The sequence below is a fragment of the Anopheles gambiae genome, chromosome 2 (genome assembly GCF_943734735.2).
Source record: "Anopheles gambiae chromosome 2, idAnoGambNW_F1_1, whole genome shotgun sequence".
Lineage (NCBI taxonomy): Eukaryota > Metazoa > Arthropoda > Insecta > Diptera > Culicidae > Anopheles > Anopheles gambiae.
This window is the reverse complement of record NC_064601.1, coordinates 87,388,334-87,405,653: the sequence shown is the minus strand read 5'-3', so window position 1 is coordinate 87,405,653 and position 17,320 is coordinate 87,388,334. Positions and strand designations below refer to the sequence as shown.

The 17,320-nt window shown below is 43.3% G+C and overlaps 4 protein-coding genes and 1 long non-coding RNA gene across 5 annotated transcripts; 3 read left to right on the top strand and 2 right to left on the bottom strand.

Moving 5' to 3' along the window:
• The first annotated feature begins 1,724 nt into the window (after positions 1-1,724).
• Positions 1,725-5,604, top strand: LOC133391872 (putative nuclease HARBI1). The gene is made up of 3 exons (XM_061648437.1): positions 1,725-1,926; positions 2,259-2,561; positions 3,442-5,604. The coding sequence occupies exons 2-3, from the start codon at positions 2,260-2,262 to the stop codon at positions 4,295-4,297; spliced, it is 1,158 nt and encodes a 385-aa protein (XP_061504421.1). The 5' UTR covers positions 1,725-1,926; position 2,259; the 3' UTR covers positions 4,298-5,604.
• Positions 2,706-5,694, bottom strand: LOC133391873 (uncharacterized). Its single transcript, XR_009765327.1, has 3 exons — positions 5,601-5,694; positions 3,198-3,380; positions 2,706-3,130 (listed from the first exon to the last, which is right to left on the bottom strand). It is a non-coding gene; the product is annotated as an uncharacterized LOC133391873 (long non-coding RNA).
• Positions 5,695-7,578: 1,884 nt separating this feature from the next.
• On the top strand, positions 7,579-8,567 carry LOC1276351 (chymotrypsin). Its single transcript, XM_315688.2, has one exon. It carries the CDS (start codon positions 7,603-7,605, stop codon positions 8,503-8,505), a length of 903 nt encoding a protein of 300 aa, XP_315688.2. The 5' UTR covers positions 7,579-7,602; the 3' UTR covers positions 8,506-8,567.
• A 2,292-nt stretch (positions 8,568-10,859) lies between these two features.
• On the top strand, positions 10,860-11,837 carry LOC1276350 (brachyurin). Its single transcript, XM_315687.2, has one exon. The coding sequence runs from the start codon at positions 10,887-10,889 to the stop codon at positions 11,787-11,789; it is 903 nt and encodes a 300-aa protein (XP_315687.1). The 5' UTR covers positions 10,860-10,886; the 3' UTR covers positions 11,790-11,837.
• A 1,944-nt stretch (positions 11,838-13,781) lies between these two features.
• LOC1276349 (brachyurin) lies at positions 13,782-14,757 on the bottom strand. The gene has a single exon (XM_315686.2). It carries the CDS (start codon positions 14,737-14,739, stop codon positions 13,834-13,836), a length of 906 nt encoding a protein of 301 aa, XP_315686.2. The 5' UTR covers positions 14,740-14,757; the 3' UTR covers positions 13,782-13,833.
• Positions 14,758-17,320: the final 2,563 nt, after the last annotated feature.

Here is a 17,320-nt window from a genome sequence, read left to right as displayed (position 1 = left end):
ACGAATATTGCACAGCTTCGTTACACACCAAAAGATGGCGCCGTAAAGTGAATTTGACTGCTACAGTGCTATAGATAACTTTGGTAGCCCTTTCTTGCGAAGCCGGTATCAATTTCACATAAGTTACGAAACGCATAATTATTTATTAGATTTAATGTTGATCACTTACCGGCTGTCGATTATCATCTTTGAAACTCGATCAGACTAGACTTCTACAAGCATTTAGAGAAGCAAGGACATGGCAGCCATTACTCAGAAAAAAATGGTTGACCCAATGCTTGGAATTGGCTGCATAATTGTAAAAAAAAATCAGAGAAAAAACATAACAACATCAACAGATCGATCGTACTTACGGACTTACGTGAAATTAATACGATTTCGAAGCAGTTTTCGGCCATTTTTCATGCTGAAAAGATTTCAACCTCACTTTTTACCGACTTGAACTAGTTGATGGATACTTCACTGAACGTTGCAACACTAATGGCCAGAAGTCTTAGCTCAAGGGATTTACAGCCTACTATGCTGCTTTAGCAAAGGAATGCTCCATGACAGACCGGCTACGGGGGAACGGATCTGTCTTGCTGTAGAAGACACAATTATGCACAGTGGTGCCGTTGGTGAAGCAGTTAATTTAAATTTTGTAAATTATTTCATAATTGTTTTGCACTTGTAAGGAAGAAAAAGAATTTCGTTAAGGAAAAATTGAGCTAAAATCCCTACAAAACCTCCTCCGTTGAACCTGGGAATCAGATACAGGATCGAAACAGACAATCAGCCATACCGGTGAATTCGTTCGTTCCCTGGAACATTCGCCGCGATGCTCATTTTCAGTCATTTCATAGCCCTCTAGATAAAAAATAAGATAACCGTCTAGGTTTTGTACTGCCCAACCTGGTGGTACAATCCTGTCCACCCATGACCGACGAATGGTTTTCGATGAACGAGTTCACCGGTACGGCTGAATGTATTGGTTTCAAGACCGGAACAGGTTCACAATTCGTACAGGTTCAGGAACCATTTCACGATTGAAATAAAATCTGGAACCATAACCAGACAAGTACGTTTGTAGGGTTTTAGTAACATTTCCAGGACCAGTATGAGTGTACTGTCAGTTCCGGAACCGGTATCGATTATTATAGTATGATGATTAGACAAAGAATCGGAATGGTTTTGTGATCGGTTCCAGGACTAGTATGAGTTAGAGATATCTTAAAGGATTAGTATGAGTTTAGTATCAGTTCCAGATTCAGAATGGAATCAGTATCTGTTACGCGTGCGATTATTCAAAATGTCTCAAACTGGATTTCGCGTGGTGCGCGATCACCTTAATGTAGAAACCGAGAACGCTGCGTGTAAAAGCGGAATAAAAATGCGTCACAAACACTAACATGCGGCACTCACGCGTACGCACACTTATGTACTATTATCACCGACAAACCGACGTGACACTGGCGTTACAAAAGTGTCCCACACGAAAGTACTGACATTTACCAGTGAGGCTGCGCTCTGGCACCAATCGAACACGACAACCGACTCGAACAAACCCATATAATCATATGGAGGTGCACTGTCAGACACAAACAAACAAACAAGACAAACATGTCAAATCCCATACATTTTTCATGTTCGATGTCGTGTTCGATTGGTGCTAGAGCGCCGGGTGAGGCGATCACTTCTGTCAAAGTAAGGGCTTGGTACTTGTTGCGACGCACCGTATCGCAACGCATTGCGTGACGCAAGCTGGTACCTGTTCGCTGCGTTCTGCATAGATATGTCAAACACATCTGACAAAGAAAAACGTAAACAAACATAAATAAAACAGATAATGGTTTGGTTTAGATAAACGGAGTGATAGATTTCTTTACTGATTGCTGCTAAATAAACCATTAAATTAAATTGTTTGAAACATCACTAATTGAAATAAAGGTAATTTATTATATCTACTCATAAAGAGTTACGAAACAAACTGTATCAAGACAGTAAACTTGGTGTAGTACGGTAGTTACAGCGTCTGGTCCTTCAAACGACAATACGGCCAGTACAAGCCGAAAAAGTAAACGTCGAACGTTTACACCATTATCGCTTTTATCGGAAGTTGGTTGAAACCATTAGACTGAAAATAGATTTACATAACATCTCGCAAATGAGGTTCGCTGTAAAATCCCGTTTCTACTGGAAATTTGCACTAAAATCATGTCCTCTGCTAACTTAACTGCTAATGTAACTGCAAATTAACATACTTTTTTTTTCTTTTTAAGGATGTTCGACGAGATTATCTGTAGCATTGTTGCAGAACCTAACCTGGTACTTCAGTATTTTCTTGCAAAACGACGTCGATCTAATGCCAGTATTAAGCAAATTTATGCCGACAGGACGAAGTATGGAGAGTTCCATACTCTATTCAACCAGCTCCTGGAAGATGAAGTTTCTTTTTTTCAATATATGAGGATGCCTAAAGAAACATTCTTTTACATTCTCAATAAAATTGCCCCAAGCTTAGCGAAAAAGAAGCGGAATATTCAACATATTTCTTTAGAAGAACGGTTGATGGTCACATTAAGGTAAATTATTTACTGAGTATTATATTTTGATGCGGAGTTTACTATTAAAATGATTCCAATCTTATTTATAATCTTTCCTGTATTGAATTTCAATCTGTTGATATGTTCATGATGACGTTATTCACATTAATTGTACAGTATATCTTATTTTAAAAACCCAATTCAATGCATTTATTTACTTTTGCTATAATTTTTGAACGTATTTAATTATTCATTAAGTAACATGGCGTCATGAACTACTTTCATGATGCTTTCTTTTACCTGTAGCTGTACATGTAAAGGTAAAGCATCTACAGGTTCAATTAAACTATTAAAAAATAAATAATTTGATGATGTTTTCGGCCGCGTTTCGATAAGGGCTTTTAATGTTTCCTGCTTTGACCGTTCTACCTCAAGAAGCTCCTCTAGCAACGGAACCTGCGTTTGTTTTCTTTTTTTGGACGGCGCAGGGCTATTTGTCGCAGTTCTTGATGATTCGGAATCGAAGATAGAATATGATTCATCCTCATCTAGATGTTCAACCTCGTTATTGTTGTAGTCGTATTCTAAGTATTCCTCATTGGCAGGATCTGCATTATAAAAAAATGAAACGCTTCAATAATAACATCAGTAAAAAAATGAATAATAGAGTATTACCTTTGCGGATAGGAACATTTCCCTCTCGAGGCCTAGACGCATAACAATCCTTCAAGAAGGACATAACTTGAAAATATTTCCAACCTACATGTTTATAACCCGATCCTGAAGGCTGATTCATATCATTTAACTTCCTCGAATATGTGTCACGTAGAGATCTCCACCGCTTTTTTACTTCATTTTCTGAAAATTGATATCACAAAAAAAATAATTTATTATTTTTACCATACTTTTTCAATTTTAGATTCTTATCTACTGGAACAAATTTTCGGGCTCTGTCATTTGATTTTAGGATCTGTCATAATGCAATAGCTAAAATAGTGTATGAAACTTGCGATGCTATTTGGAAGATGATGAAAGACGAATTCATGCCGGTACCAACAACTGAAAAATTTCAACAAATTAGCAGAGAGTTTTGGCAAAAATACAATTTTCCCAACATCGTCGGATGCATCGATGGCAAGCATGTGATGATCAAAGCACCGGCTAATAGTGGATCAGATTACTTTAACTACAAAAAGTACTTTTCTTTGCATCTACAAGCTGTCGCTGATGCACATGGAAAATTTATATTTATCGATGTAGGTGAATATGGACGACGTAGTGACAGTAGGGTGTTTAATAGCTCGTCATTGTACCAAGCAATAGAGAATGGAGAGCTAAATATCCCCCCAGCGAAACCACTTCCAGGGTCAATTGAACCTATGCCATACGTATTATTAGGGGACCAAGGATACCCTTTAAAAACATATTTGCTCAGACCCTATCCATTTAATAATTTATCGGCAGAGCAAATTAGGTTTAATTTTATGCATGCAAGAGCGAGGCGGATTATTGAGTGTGCTTTTGGCATACTAGTTACGAGATGGCGGTGTCTAATGACGGAGCTTCAAATGACTCCTGATCATGTAACAATTATTGTACAAGCATGCTGTTTGCTGCATAATATTTGCTCAAATGTAATAAAACCACGCAAAATCCTACGATGGACAAATCCAACTGGTATTACCGTAAACAGAAATAGTCATAATCATCCCTCACGCGATGCTTATAGGGTGAGGGAGATTTTCAAAAATTATTTCTTTGAAAATGGTGTTTAAAATTCACCTTAAATTGGATATGTACGTAGATTCAAGTAAACCTATAACAGAAAATAAGTACGAACAATAAAAGCATTGAATTTCCCCCCATAGTCACAGTTCATTCACAACTCTACAATGCAAATTTAAGAAGCTTTTAATTAAATTTTACTGGTGTAGGCTGGATGCTGGATTCCGGCGTTCATTCCACATCCTAAAAAAGCAGGTAAATAGTAAGCACCTATCCCAATGGTTAAAGAAGAGAATATACCTTTATTGTACTGGTACTCAAATGTACATTTGAGACACAGGCAAATCTTTCAAGAAAAAAATCCTCTGACGAAATGGAGGATCCGATACATCAATATGCTACACTGGGTATTCAAAATCAAACACTTCTTCGAAATTCACATCGCAATCCGACTGCTCTTTCTACTTAACGATGCATTTTTACCTTAAATTAGAGTACTGTGTTTTATCCTTTTTTACTTCCCTTCAAGAAAGAAGAGAGAAAACAAAATTCGAGTAGGAGGCACTTCTCCGGTCTTGATCTACGGTCTACGAAGTCAGAGTCGGTTCTCGGGACAGGTATGCAAGCATCCTAACACCGATAAATATCTGCCTTGGTGGCATCACACCAACGCCAGTATCCACTTCAAAGATTTTAGTAAGCGACAGCAGTGGATAAATTAGAAGTGTCCGATTTCGAACACCCATGAAACAACCATTTGCATTGTCGTTTCGAATGTCAGCCCGCGTCATACCATCGCGAGTCATCGGTGGTATACTGTCCGAAGACCAACGCGAAACCCGCAGCCAATTGCACAGTCAGTATAGTTACATGATAGTTTGGGATTCAATACACAACGGAGGCTCGCTCGGCTACCGATGACCAGCGTTGAAGTAACAGAACGGCACCGTCACCAGAGCGGGTCATGAGCTTTAAGGCAATCTCGATGTTGATAAGTGTTGCCCCGTTTGACTCGTTTGCTGGCGTTGATTTTAAACCGGCTTCAAGGACTGGGGAAGTGTTGGCTCAAAATACTTGGGACATCGAAAAGTCCGGACCCGGTGCGATTCCAGACACTCTTGCACTACATCAAGATCACCTTGCGACTGCGACGCAGGAAAAGCTCACTATGCAATGTTTCACTATGCCCAAATTCGTAACAACTTAAATATTTTCAGATGTAACAGCACAAAAATGAGAAATACATTTTATGAGTTAATGTATTGTTCTATTTCCATTTAAGATGTACTTTTATGTAAATAATTCTAAGGTTCATGACTGCGCAGTTGATTTGACGATCTGTAACATGCTTACCAGTCGAGTTCAATACAGCCGCAATTGATTTCCATGCTTGTTGTCTCATATATTGATTTTTATATTCTTTATGGCTACTGGCCCACAAACACTTATTTTGCTCTACCAGTGTTATTAATTTTTCTTCATCCATCCTGTACGGCTTTCAACTCAATTTTCCAATCAAAACATTATCTCCCTCCAAAAATGATGACATTAGTTTGACAGACGCATCACGACGTGCGTCGAAATAGAAATTTTTCTACTTTGACGCTGCGTCGTGCGTCGTTAACGCATGCGTCTGTCAAATCCCATACATTTTGGCAAAATCGCAACGCATTGCGTCGCAACAAGTACCGCTCTCTAAGCTCTGTTCACTGCTGCTTCGATGTAAACAACTTTTATAAATACAAATTGCGAAGGAAGTGCGAGGCACGATTTTGTGAGAATTATTGGACAAAACACCCAGGAAAATCATTTTATAAGTTTCCAAATCAATGCAAAAAATGTGAGAAGTACATAAAACAATACGCATTGGAATTTGCGAAGAAAAACAAATAGGGGATTTAGCAGTTTCTTTTCTGTGTCAGTGTAGTAAGCGAATCATTATAGAGATGGCGCTAGTGTTTAACGTATTTTCATTTGAAATAAGGAGACAACTTTTGAAGCTCATTTTGTTCGAAGTGTCACGTCGGTTTGTCGGTGCTATTATCCTCGGAAAGGATAAACTAACACCCTAAAAATTGTATGGGCTTCCGGGGGTATAAAAGGGACCGAACTTTCAATAAATAATCATTCGGATTTTGCAACTCTAAGAAACCTCTTTTTTAATTTTGCATATTCGGATCAGAAAGAAATCTCTCATCCCTCGTCACCCCCTTCTGCGGCATAGGCTCCTCAAATTACTTGAGAGAGCAACTAGGGGGAAGGTTAATTATTGGTGTTGAACGGTTGAGAAGATCGCTGTTACCCGAGCGGGTTTGACTCACAAGGCCGCATCCTTCGCGTGGCCCACAGATCCGTTCGCCGTAGTAACAGTATCAGTATCCTGAAGAGATATGAGTTCAGTATCAGTTCCGCGAACTATATGGGTTCATCATCAGTTGAAGGATCGATAGAAATTTTTAGTTGATTCCAGGACCGTTATGAGTTCAGTATCAGTTGCAGGACCGATATGGATTCGTGATCAGTTCCAGCAACATTATGGATTCTTCATCAGTTTAAGGACAGGTTTAGGTCGTTAATCGATTACAGGACCGTCGGAAGTTCAGTATCGGTTCCTGGTCAGGTTCAGTATCAGTTCCAGATCAGGCATGAGTTCAGTATAAGTATCAGGGCCGGTATGGATTTGCTATCGGTCAAAAGACTGTATTGGGTTCAGTGTCAGTTTCAGGACCTGTAGGAGTTCAGTTTCGGTGGTTGATCAATGATTGATTCATTATACGATCCTAATTTGGATTGGGTTTGGGAGTGACAAAATGTAAAAAATAGGTCAGATAAGCGAGTTGGCTCAGTAAATATTTAAATCACCAGAAAGCTTATCCATCACGTTAAAATTAAGGCAGTCAGCCAATAACAAAACACAAATCCTACATCGACGAAGTGCGATAAAGCGTTATTGTTGTGTCCTAACCGATTCGTATTATCGATAGAATTAAGCGTGGGATTGTAACAGTGCTTTTGAGCTCGGAGCTGTGCAAATTCTTATCACATGACGTCGTTCATTTACGCTAACGAGTAATACCGAAAGCTATCAGATTCCAGAATTATCTTTTCTTCTATTTGGGGTTTGTACATTGTAAATTACGCGACATTGGGAGTTTTGCGCTTTGCTTCCAATCAGCTAATCTCATTACAGTAAGTGAGATTTCGCTTTTGTTCTCTGCACCTATTGATTAGCTGAGGATTTTTGGGAAGTTCCCATTTAACTCGGCAGATATGAGAACGATTGCATGTTGCACCTGCCTTTGGGGTATAAAAGCACACCGCAAATGCCCTTCAGGTACAGTCATTGTTATTCAGGATGAAAACGTTCGTGCTTCTTGTTGGTCTGTTGGCCGTTGCCAGCGCCGAATGGATCGAGATCGATTGGTCTCAGGTCCGTCCGATCGAGGAGTTCGATCACTACTGGGAGCGTCTGCCAGCGGAGATGCAGATCTACCGCAAGATGCTTCCGTCGCACCGCATCGTCAACGGCCAGGAGGCTACGCCCGGCCAGTTCCCGTACCAGATCGCTCTGCTGAGTGAGTTCGCGACCGGAACGGGTCTGTGCGGAGGTTCCGTGCTGACGAACACCTTCATCCTGACCGCTGCTCACTGTGTTGTGTCCGGTGCGACGACTCTGGCCCGTGGTGGAACTGCCATCATGGGAGCCCACAACCGCAACGTCAACGAGCCTTCCCAGCAGCGCATCCGCTTCTCGACCGGTGGTATCATCCGTCATCCGCAGTACAGCACCACCAACATCCGCAACGACATTGCCGTCGTGCGTCTGGATGGTACGATCGTGTTCAACACTCGCGTTCAGCCTGCCCGTCTGCCGGCCCGCTCGGACACCCGCCAGTTCGGTGGCTTCACCGGTACTGTTTCTGGATTCGGACGCACCTCGGATGGCAGCTCGGCTACGTCGGCTGTGGTGAGGTTCACGCGCAATCCAGTCATGACCAATGCTGACTGTATTGCTCGCTGGAACACGGCCCTGATCCAGCCCCAGAACGTGTGCCTGAGCGGTGAGGGTGGTCGCTCGTCGTGCAACGGTGACTCCGGTGGTCCGCTCACTGTCCAGGACGGTGGAAGCCTCCAGATCGGTATCGTGTCGTTCGGATCTGCTGCCGGCTGCTCGATCGGAATGCCGTCCGTGTACGCTCGTGTGTCGTTCTTCCTGCCCTGGATTGAGGCCAACTCTAACTTCGTGGCTCGTCCTTAAGTTCCTGCATGCGTTTTTGGTACTAAATTTACAATAAAAAGGTCTGATTTCAATGTAACATACATCCCAATTGATCAAAGTTTTGTAGAGTTGGCTATTGTCGAGTTGGACTCCTTTGAGTGGAGCTTGTTTCAGAATGAAGTCGGTTAAAGACAATGAGATCCTTTTGTTTAATGTAATACACATAATTATCACGTGTTTCAAAAGTTTAGTATATGCAAGAACATTTGAGTGTTGAATTGGAAATTGGATTCATTGGATTACTTAACTAGTTGAATGAGCATTAGAACATAAAATCCACCAATTGACAATCAATACAATTAAGACGAAATACCTATTTGCCGGTGGTTTACCCGGTCAAAGGGCCCCGCTAAGAGGCAGTGTATTAATTGACGGCGACTACGACAAGGTGGTTGGGGAGTTCTACTATCTAAGCACGGCCTTACGACGATCTTCTTCTTCTATTTGGCGTAACGTCCTACGCGGACATGCCGGCCTATACAGGCTTTCGAGACTCGTAGTCAATCTTTGCTACGGGGGTACGGTCCATTCTGGGCTTGAACCCATGTCGGGCATGTTATTGAGTCGTTCGAGTTGACGATTGTACCACGGGACCGCCCCCACCGGCCTTACGACGATATTAGCAGCGAAATCCGAGGATGCATTGTACAAGGGAATCGCACATACTACGGGCTTCAATCCTAAAGGCTACAAGATTGATCGAAATGTGAGGTATCTCACAGCTTAAACTCGGGCTGCAGAGAAGCTCAGTGATTTCATATGCCGGATGATGTGAAGCAAGACTTGTCGGAGACAGGCAATGTCTAATTCAAATGGAAGTGGCAGCTAAGGACCAAGCAGCTTGGTCACTTATTGTTGACCGGGCCATGCTTCACCGACGTACAACAATCAAATTCAATTCAAGAGCAGACCATCGCGAGAGAGATAGAGGGAGGGGGACATTGAGGGAACGTCATAAATCGAATACTATCGCAGCTAATGTTAGATCCAGAGCATTCCTTCGGCTGGAGCACCAAGATTAACGTTCACTACCAAATCAAAGGTTATTGTGGTACAAAGATAAGAAAACTTATTCGGGATAGTGAAGCACACCGTATCTTATCAGAGATATGGAAAAATACAAGTATAAAGGTTGTCATTGTAGGAAGTCCACCTAAGTTGAGTCAGTCGGAGGAAAACTATCGTAGCCTATCATAAAATTGAATTTATATTTGTATATGAAAAAAAAAACTGTATCAAGACGAAATAATTCTCACACATATAAACACACCCACTATAAGACATCCAATAATTAACTTTGCAGAGAGATTACAATATAAGTAACATAGTTCTTCTTCTTCTTCTTTGGCACAACAACCGCTGTCGGTCAAGGCCTGGCCAGTACCCACTAATGAAGTGAGCTTAGCTTTCAGTGACTTATTGTTACCATATAGCAGGGATAGTCAGTCCTACCGTATGGGGGCACGGTCTATTCGGGACTTGAACCCATGACGGACATGTTGTTACGTCGTACGAGTTGATGCCTGTACCACCAGACCGGAGCTAGTAACATATTTAGTTAACTCATTTTGAAGATTGCGTCCCCTGAACAGTTCCAATAGTTCCAAAAATTGTACGTGATTCTAAAACTTGACAATGTGTCGATGGTTGACTTTAAGATTAATTCAAAAGTACATTCACCTATTTTGTTAGAGATTTCAATAGGTTCGTCATCATCTTTAGGAAAGTTTGGTTTTGCGCCTAAATGTAGGCAACAATGTCATACATTTGAGGTGGAAAAGGAACAACCTGTGTTTAGATTGGGCCTTTGTCACTCTTTTGAGTTGCGTAGGGAATGCATCAACTACAGTGCTCGTGAGTGCTGTCTGGAACTCCGACACAGTCCGATGTAATGCAAAGCCGAATGTATCCTTGAGCCTTTGAGCCATTTGCAGTATGTTTCTAAACGGTATATACTTTGCCGGCATATGAGCGCTTATCATACGAATTACACCAAACCGCACGTCTGACGAAACACGTTAACCATTGACGAAAGGCTATAATTTACCGCCGTTGACAGATAATCCCAGGCAATAGAGTGGATTTCATCGGTGGGAATGGCGGTTCACCCAATCTACACAAGGTGAAAAACAAAAGTCCCTCCAAAACAGAGGTTATTGTGCCACCTATGATAAGAAAATTACGGCCTTATCCTTGCCTGTGGGTAGCGTATCTTATCGGCGTGAGAAGAACCGGTAACTTGCTTACCGATTTGAGGAAGTGCGAAAAGAACATTTTGGACGGATAAGCCCTAATTGAACCGATTTTGGGTATAAAAGCAGTTGGCTCGTGCCTTCTGATTACATTCCCTCTGAGTCAAGATGAAAACCTTCGTGCTTCTTGTTGGTCTGTTGGCCGTTGCCAGCGCCGAATGGATCGAGATCGATTGGTCTCAGGTCCGTCCGATCGAGGAGTTCGATCACTACTGGGAGCGTCTGCCAGCGGAGATGCAGATCTACCGCAAGATGCTTCCGACGCACCGCATCGTCAACGGCCAGGAGGCTACGCCCGGCCAGTTCCCGTACCAGATCGCTCTGCTGAGTGAGTTCCTTACTGGCACGGGTCTGTGCGGAGGTTCCGTCTTGACCAACAACTACATCCTGACCGCTGCTCACTGTGTTGTGTCCGGTGCGACGACTCTGGCCCGTGGTGGAACTGCCATCATGGGAGCCCACAACCGCAACGTCAACGAGCCTTCCCAGCAGCGCATCCGCTTCTCGACCGGTGGTATCATCCGTCATCCGCAGTACACGACCACCAACATCCGTAACGACATTGCCGTGGTGCGTCTGGATGCTCCGATCGTGTTCAACACTCGCGTTCAGCCTGCCCGTCTGCCGGCCCGCTCGGACACCCGCCAGTTCGGTGGCTTCACCGGTACCGTGTCCGGATTTGGACGCGTTTCTGATGGCAGCACGGCTACGTCGGCTGTGGTGAGGTTCACCAGCAACCCGGTCATGACCAATGCTGACTGTATTGCTCGCTGGAACACGGCCCTGATCCAGCCCCAGAACGTGTGCCTGAGCGGTGAGGGTGGTCGCTCGGCCTGCAACGGTGACTCGGGTGGCCCGCTGGCCGTCCAGGACGGTGGTAGTCTCCAGATCGGTATTGTGTCGTTCGGATCTGCTGGAGGTTGCTCGATCGGTATGCCGTCGGTGTACGCTCGCGTGTCGTTCTTCCTGTCCTGGATTGAGGCCAACTCTGATTTCGTCGCCCGCCCTTAAGCGGATGCGTTGATGTTGAATGATAAATAAACTTAGTTCCAAAATTAAGTACAACCTGTGAATCATTTACTGGAAAGTAGATTCAAACCATGGACAAGATATTTCTCTTCATAGTGAGCTAACAACTGGTTCAGAGTGAATTGTAGTTCAAGATATCTCAAGAAGATAATGGTTGGATTGGCAGTTGAACCTTTTCGTTGCAGAACTCGCAGGCGTATTGAGGAGACTGTCCACTAGAACATAGCACGGTGGGCATTTGACTGGACATAACTACGATCATCACTTCATTTTTTCGAAAGAAATATTTTGTCTAACTATTAATTACCCATCTTTAATATCAGTTGAAACATCTTCTAATTATTTTGTTGAAAAAACTGTTCAAATGTGCTATCTGCTAAAACTAACTAATGTTTCATAAAATTGCCAGGAACTTCTTGTTCTAATAAAGTCACGAGTAGAATAAAATTAAATTTAACAGATGGTCTTATAACTTATAACAGACATCTTATATGTTTTCCTTCATGCCATTTTAAATTTATTTTCTTTATACTAAAGAATTCCTCTTATTACCAAAATTCCTCTTATTATTACCGGGTTTTTGGTTGTTTTCCATAATGTTTGGGTTCGTCTTACTTACTTACTTACTTATCCGGCGCTACAACCGCTTTGCGGTCTTGGCCTGCTTCAGGAGTGTCCGAAACCGCTCGCGGTCTCGCGCCATCGTCTGCCGGTCCGTTATCCCGGCCTTAAAGGCGGACGCCTATACGCCATCTTGCCACCTGAGTTTGGGCCTACCACACCTCCTCTGTCCTTGTGGACGGCCTAAAAATACTTTACGGGCTGGGTCGTCCGTTTCCATGCGTACAACATGGCCAGCCCACCTTAACCTGGCTGCACGACAGTGAGGTCACCGTACATCTCGTATAGCTCGTAATTATAGCGACTCCTCCATTGTCCTTCTTCACATACGGGGCCAAGTATCCTTCTGAGCATCTTCCTCTCGAACGCGGCTCGAAATGTTTCGTCAGATTTGGACAGTGTTCATGTCTCAGAGACGTATGTGGGTACCGGTACTATAAAGGTACTATATAGTCCCAGCTTCGTGATAGGTTCTTTGAGGTGAACTGATTTTTCAGGCTGTAGAATGACCGGTTGGCAGCCAGCATCCTTGCGCGCAACTCAGCTTCCATGCTATTGTCGTTGTTGACCTCTGACTTCAAAAGTGCGTTCACCTATCTGTACGTCACGCCTACGTAGGTTCTGATTATTTGTTGGTAGGTCCGCTGATGTTGCCACCATCAGTTTGGTCTTTGCCTCGTTTATCTGCAATCCTGGGTTCGTCTAATGATGATTTATTGATCGCTTCCTACATGTTTTTGAATCGTTCCCAGGATTTATTGTGATCGTCCCATTGCAAATCCACACAAGTCATTCTTGAATTCGTCGTAAATCATTCAAGAGGTTGTCAATCGTTTAAATAACTATAATAATTATAATTATAAAACAAAATTAAAATAATAATAATTAATATGATGGCAACAACAGAACAGTTATTAATAGAAATAATGGATCAGCATAAAAAAAATATAAAAATCTTTTTGAGCCCAAAACATCTTTGGCAAATGAAAACACTAGAAAATATTTTAAGCTAGCCATGTTTTTGGACCATGTGTACGGATTCTACGAAACAACACATGGTTGATATAATAATTTGGACTCCAAGTCATATTTAGTCATCGATAAAAATAATCATCAATCAGCCAGCTCCTCAAAAAAGAATAAAACAGCCCATTAATAAAGAGATCTTCAATGGACAATTTCAAAATAAAACATTCACTTCATTAATGATCAATGGAAATCAATCATTTTTGTACACCAAATACTTTTTGAGGACACACGTGCTATTGGTGCAGTTTTCCAAATGCACCTCAGCAGCAGTTTTTCATAATTGTTTTTCAATGAAACAAATACTTGTTTGTTTTGTTAATTAGATTTTATTAAAATCCTAATCCTATATCACCAATATCGCAGATCACGTACAGATTTAGGCAGCCGCAACAAAGTCAGAGTTGGCAACGATCCAGTCCAGGAAGAACGACACACGAGCGTACACCGACGGCATACCGATCGAGCAACCTCCAGCAGATCCGAACGACACAACACCGACCTGGAGACTGCCACCGTCCTGCACAGCCAGCGGGCCACCGGAGTCACCGTTGCAAGCCGAGCGACCACCCTCACCGCTCAGGCACACTTGCTGGGGCTCGATCAGCGCACTGTTCCATTGGGCAATACAGTCAGCATTGGTCATCACTGGGTTGGTCGTGAACATCACAACATCCGAGGTAGCCGTGCTAGCGTCTGACGTGCGTCCGAATCCGGACACGGTTCCCAGGAAACCACCGAACTGGCGGGTATCCGAGCGAGCCGGTAAACGGACGGGCTGCACACGATCGTTAAACACGATTGGAGCATCCAACCGAACCAGCGCGATGTCGTTACGCAGATTGCTGGAGGCATAGAACGGATGAGGGATCACACCGGGACCGGAGAAGCGGATGCGCTGCTGCGACGCTTCCGCAGTGTTGCGATTATGAGCGCCAATGATGGCGGTACCACCGGACGCAAGGATGCCGGCCGTTCCAACGACACAGTGAGCAGCGGTAAGGATGAAGTTATTCGTCAGGACGGAGCCACCGCACAGACCGCTCGTAATAACGAACTCGCTCACCAGTGCGATCTGGTACGGGAACTGGCCGGGCGTCGCTTCCTGCCCATTGGTGACGCGGTGCGACGGACGTACATGGCGATAGATCTGCAGCTGCTGCGGCAGACGCTCCCAGTAGTGATCGAAGTCTTCAATCGGACGCACCCTGGACCAATCGATCTCGATCCATTCGGCGCTGGCAACGGCAGCCAGGCAGGCAACGAGCAGTACGGACGTCTTCATCTTGCAACTGAATGAAGCTGCAGCTTGGGTTGAACTTCTTATATAGAACAACTAAATCCAATAGATCTATGATAAAGCTTAATCAGTGGCGGAGTTTCCAGTGGGCGAAACCGACGTTAGATCTGGAGCAGGTGTACGATGCATCAAGTCATGCGTGACGGTTTATCAATTGTTTCGTCACCAGAAAGTTGCATTTCATTCATACCTAAAGTGCCTTGAAAAATACGCCTTCAACAGACGAAAGCGAGCGAACGATTAAAATGCCCGCAAGTGACGTCATAAATCCTTTAGTAGCATTATCAGTTTGTGCGCATATCATGAAAGAAATGGCCATTTTTGCTTAACCATTGTTTACCAGCCCACATTATGTTTATATGTATCGTACGTACATTATTTGTCAAACTCTTCGCTACTTGCATCATCGTATCTTACCAGACAGAGGGCGTATAGATAAGAAAGCAGCAAAACAAAAAGCAGGCGATTAAAACGCAAAGCTAAACACACATCCTTCGGAAAGCCAAACAGGCTAAGAACGAAGCCGGCATATCTCCAAAATAACCCAAGGAACGCAAAAATAATAACACGGGAATTCCCTTTGATTGCGTTACCGGTAGCGGGCCTTCAGGTAATGAATTGGTTAGCCACAATAGCGCTGGACGGATGGTAGCATTACGCTCAAGCAATTAACTGATTAGCCGCTTATAAGCGAACCTGGGGCAATCCGATACGGGGTTTACTGACGCACCGGCCGCTTGGAAGCATTTTATGGCAGGTGTATCGCACCATGATGCAGCACAAGATTTGGGAACATCGATAATCGGTCGTGCTGAGCTGATAGGGAAGTTGTTTGAGCCTGCTACCAGTGTAGACAAACAGTCCTTTATGCATGGTCTGCGAGAACGGTGCTTTGTGACGATCGAAGATACTTGATACTAAGCGAGATAAAGACACCAAATATCAGAAGATTCTGCAGTTGAAACCCAACATCTGAGACTCCATGATTTATTACTCTGCCAACTTCTATGCTATGGATACGACTGCATCATAATATACCAGTAGGATTACTTGAAGCTTCTATGCTGGATACTATTACTACTACTTCATCCTGTCTGAATCTTACATTGCATCTGCTCTCGTTTCGTGTCGATATCCCACGAACAGTCGATTGGGTTGTGCTCCATAGCCAATCGGGTAACGTTTGCAGACGTGCCGTGTACATCAAAGCTCGCAATAAAATTACGGGAAGCATCGATCTTTAGCGATCGTACCGGTATGAAGGACAGATCAAGCGATGTAAGATTGTTATGGTACAAATTTATAAACTCTAGACGACGCGGAAATCGTTCACTGTTCAACGTAACTGAGAGTAACTGGTTGTACGATAAGCTTAAGCTAACTAGATGCTCCATCCCGGCTACGCTTTCGATTGTAAAGTTAGATAGTACATTGGAGCTCAGAACCAACCTCGTAACATTCTTCAAATTGTTCATACACTTTGGAACCTCCGCCAAAACATTTTCGTCGAACGAAAGCCAAACCAGTGCAGGCACGCTCCACTGGCAGAGGTCTACCCACGCTAGCCTGTTGATGTCCATCCGAAGCTCCGCTATTGCGTTGTGAACAAACCGGCCAGCAAGCGAGGTGATTCTGTTGCTCTGCAAAAACACAGAGTCTAGCCGAACGAACACATTGAACAGCTCCATGTTGATCGATTTCAGCCGGTTTCCTGTCAACACAAGGGCCGATAGTGAATCGTAGAGGGCACACTGTTTGGTCGACGTGTTCGCAATGTAGCGCAACTTGTTTCTGAAGAATGACTAAGAACTTGAGTAAGAATGACTGTTCTTAGGAGCGCGTTTTCACACAAACTTGCCAGATCAAGCTGTTGTATGTTGCACGATCTTATTTGAAGGTGGAGTAACATTGGCGCATGTCGTATGGCATCGGGAAGGGTAGATAGATGACAGTATGCGATGATTAGATGCTTTAGTGTACTATTTGCTTCAATCTCGATTGAACGCAGACTTGTCTGCTCTATCGAAAGAACCTTGAGCGTTTGCGGGACACTGATCCATTTTAAAGGGGTAGCACGCTGTATGTATAAAGATTTCACAAAACTAGGCAGATCCTTTAGTAGCGGGAGATCCATGCGTTCGATGCAACTGCGGTACATGTAGACCCTGCGGGTAGTTTCGGGAATATAGCTAAGGGCGAACTTATCCTCTATCGAGCAGAATTCATAGACAGCACAGGAAGCGCTACGACACTGGAGACGAAGAGTAGCGATACGGTTTACAGCGTTGAAAACAACCACCAACCTAACGCAAACCACATGCATGTCAATACGTTTAAGGGTTGTTTTTTTTCAAACATATTTTGAAGGCTTAAAATACGCACCATATAACCCACCGGCATTTGATACACATTTAACGAGCTGAATTTACAACCAAACTACCACGAACACTCACTGGCAGCATTGCTTGGTATTCTTTTTATAGAGAACCGTAGCCTTTTTTTTATTAAAAACAAGCTTGCAATAAACGGCAATCAAATGGAAATGTTTGACTATTATATTCGTTTA

Excerpts from the sequence above, each read along its gene's own strand:
- LOC133391872 (XM_061648437.1), top strand. The coding sequence starts at position 2,260 with ATGTTCGACGAGATTATCTGTAGCATTGTTGCAGAACCTAACCTGGTA. Across the intron at positions 2,562-3,441 it reads CGGTTGATGGTCACATTAAG|ATTCTTATCTACTGGAACAA; the intron begins GTAAATTATTTA and ends TTTCAATTTTAG.
- LOC1276351 (XM_315688.2), top strand. The coding sequence starts at position 7,603 with ATGAAAACGTTCGTGCTTCTTGTTGGTCTGTTGGCCGTTGCCAGCGCC.
- LOC1276350 (XM_315687.2), top strand. The coding sequence starts at position 10,887 with ATGAAAACCTTCGTGCTTCTTGTTGGTCTGTTGGCCGTTGCCAGCGCC.
- LOC1276349 (XM_315686.2), bottom strand. The coding sequence starts at position 14,739 with ATGAAGACGTCCGTACTGCTCGTTGCCTGCCTGGCTGCCGTTGCCAGC.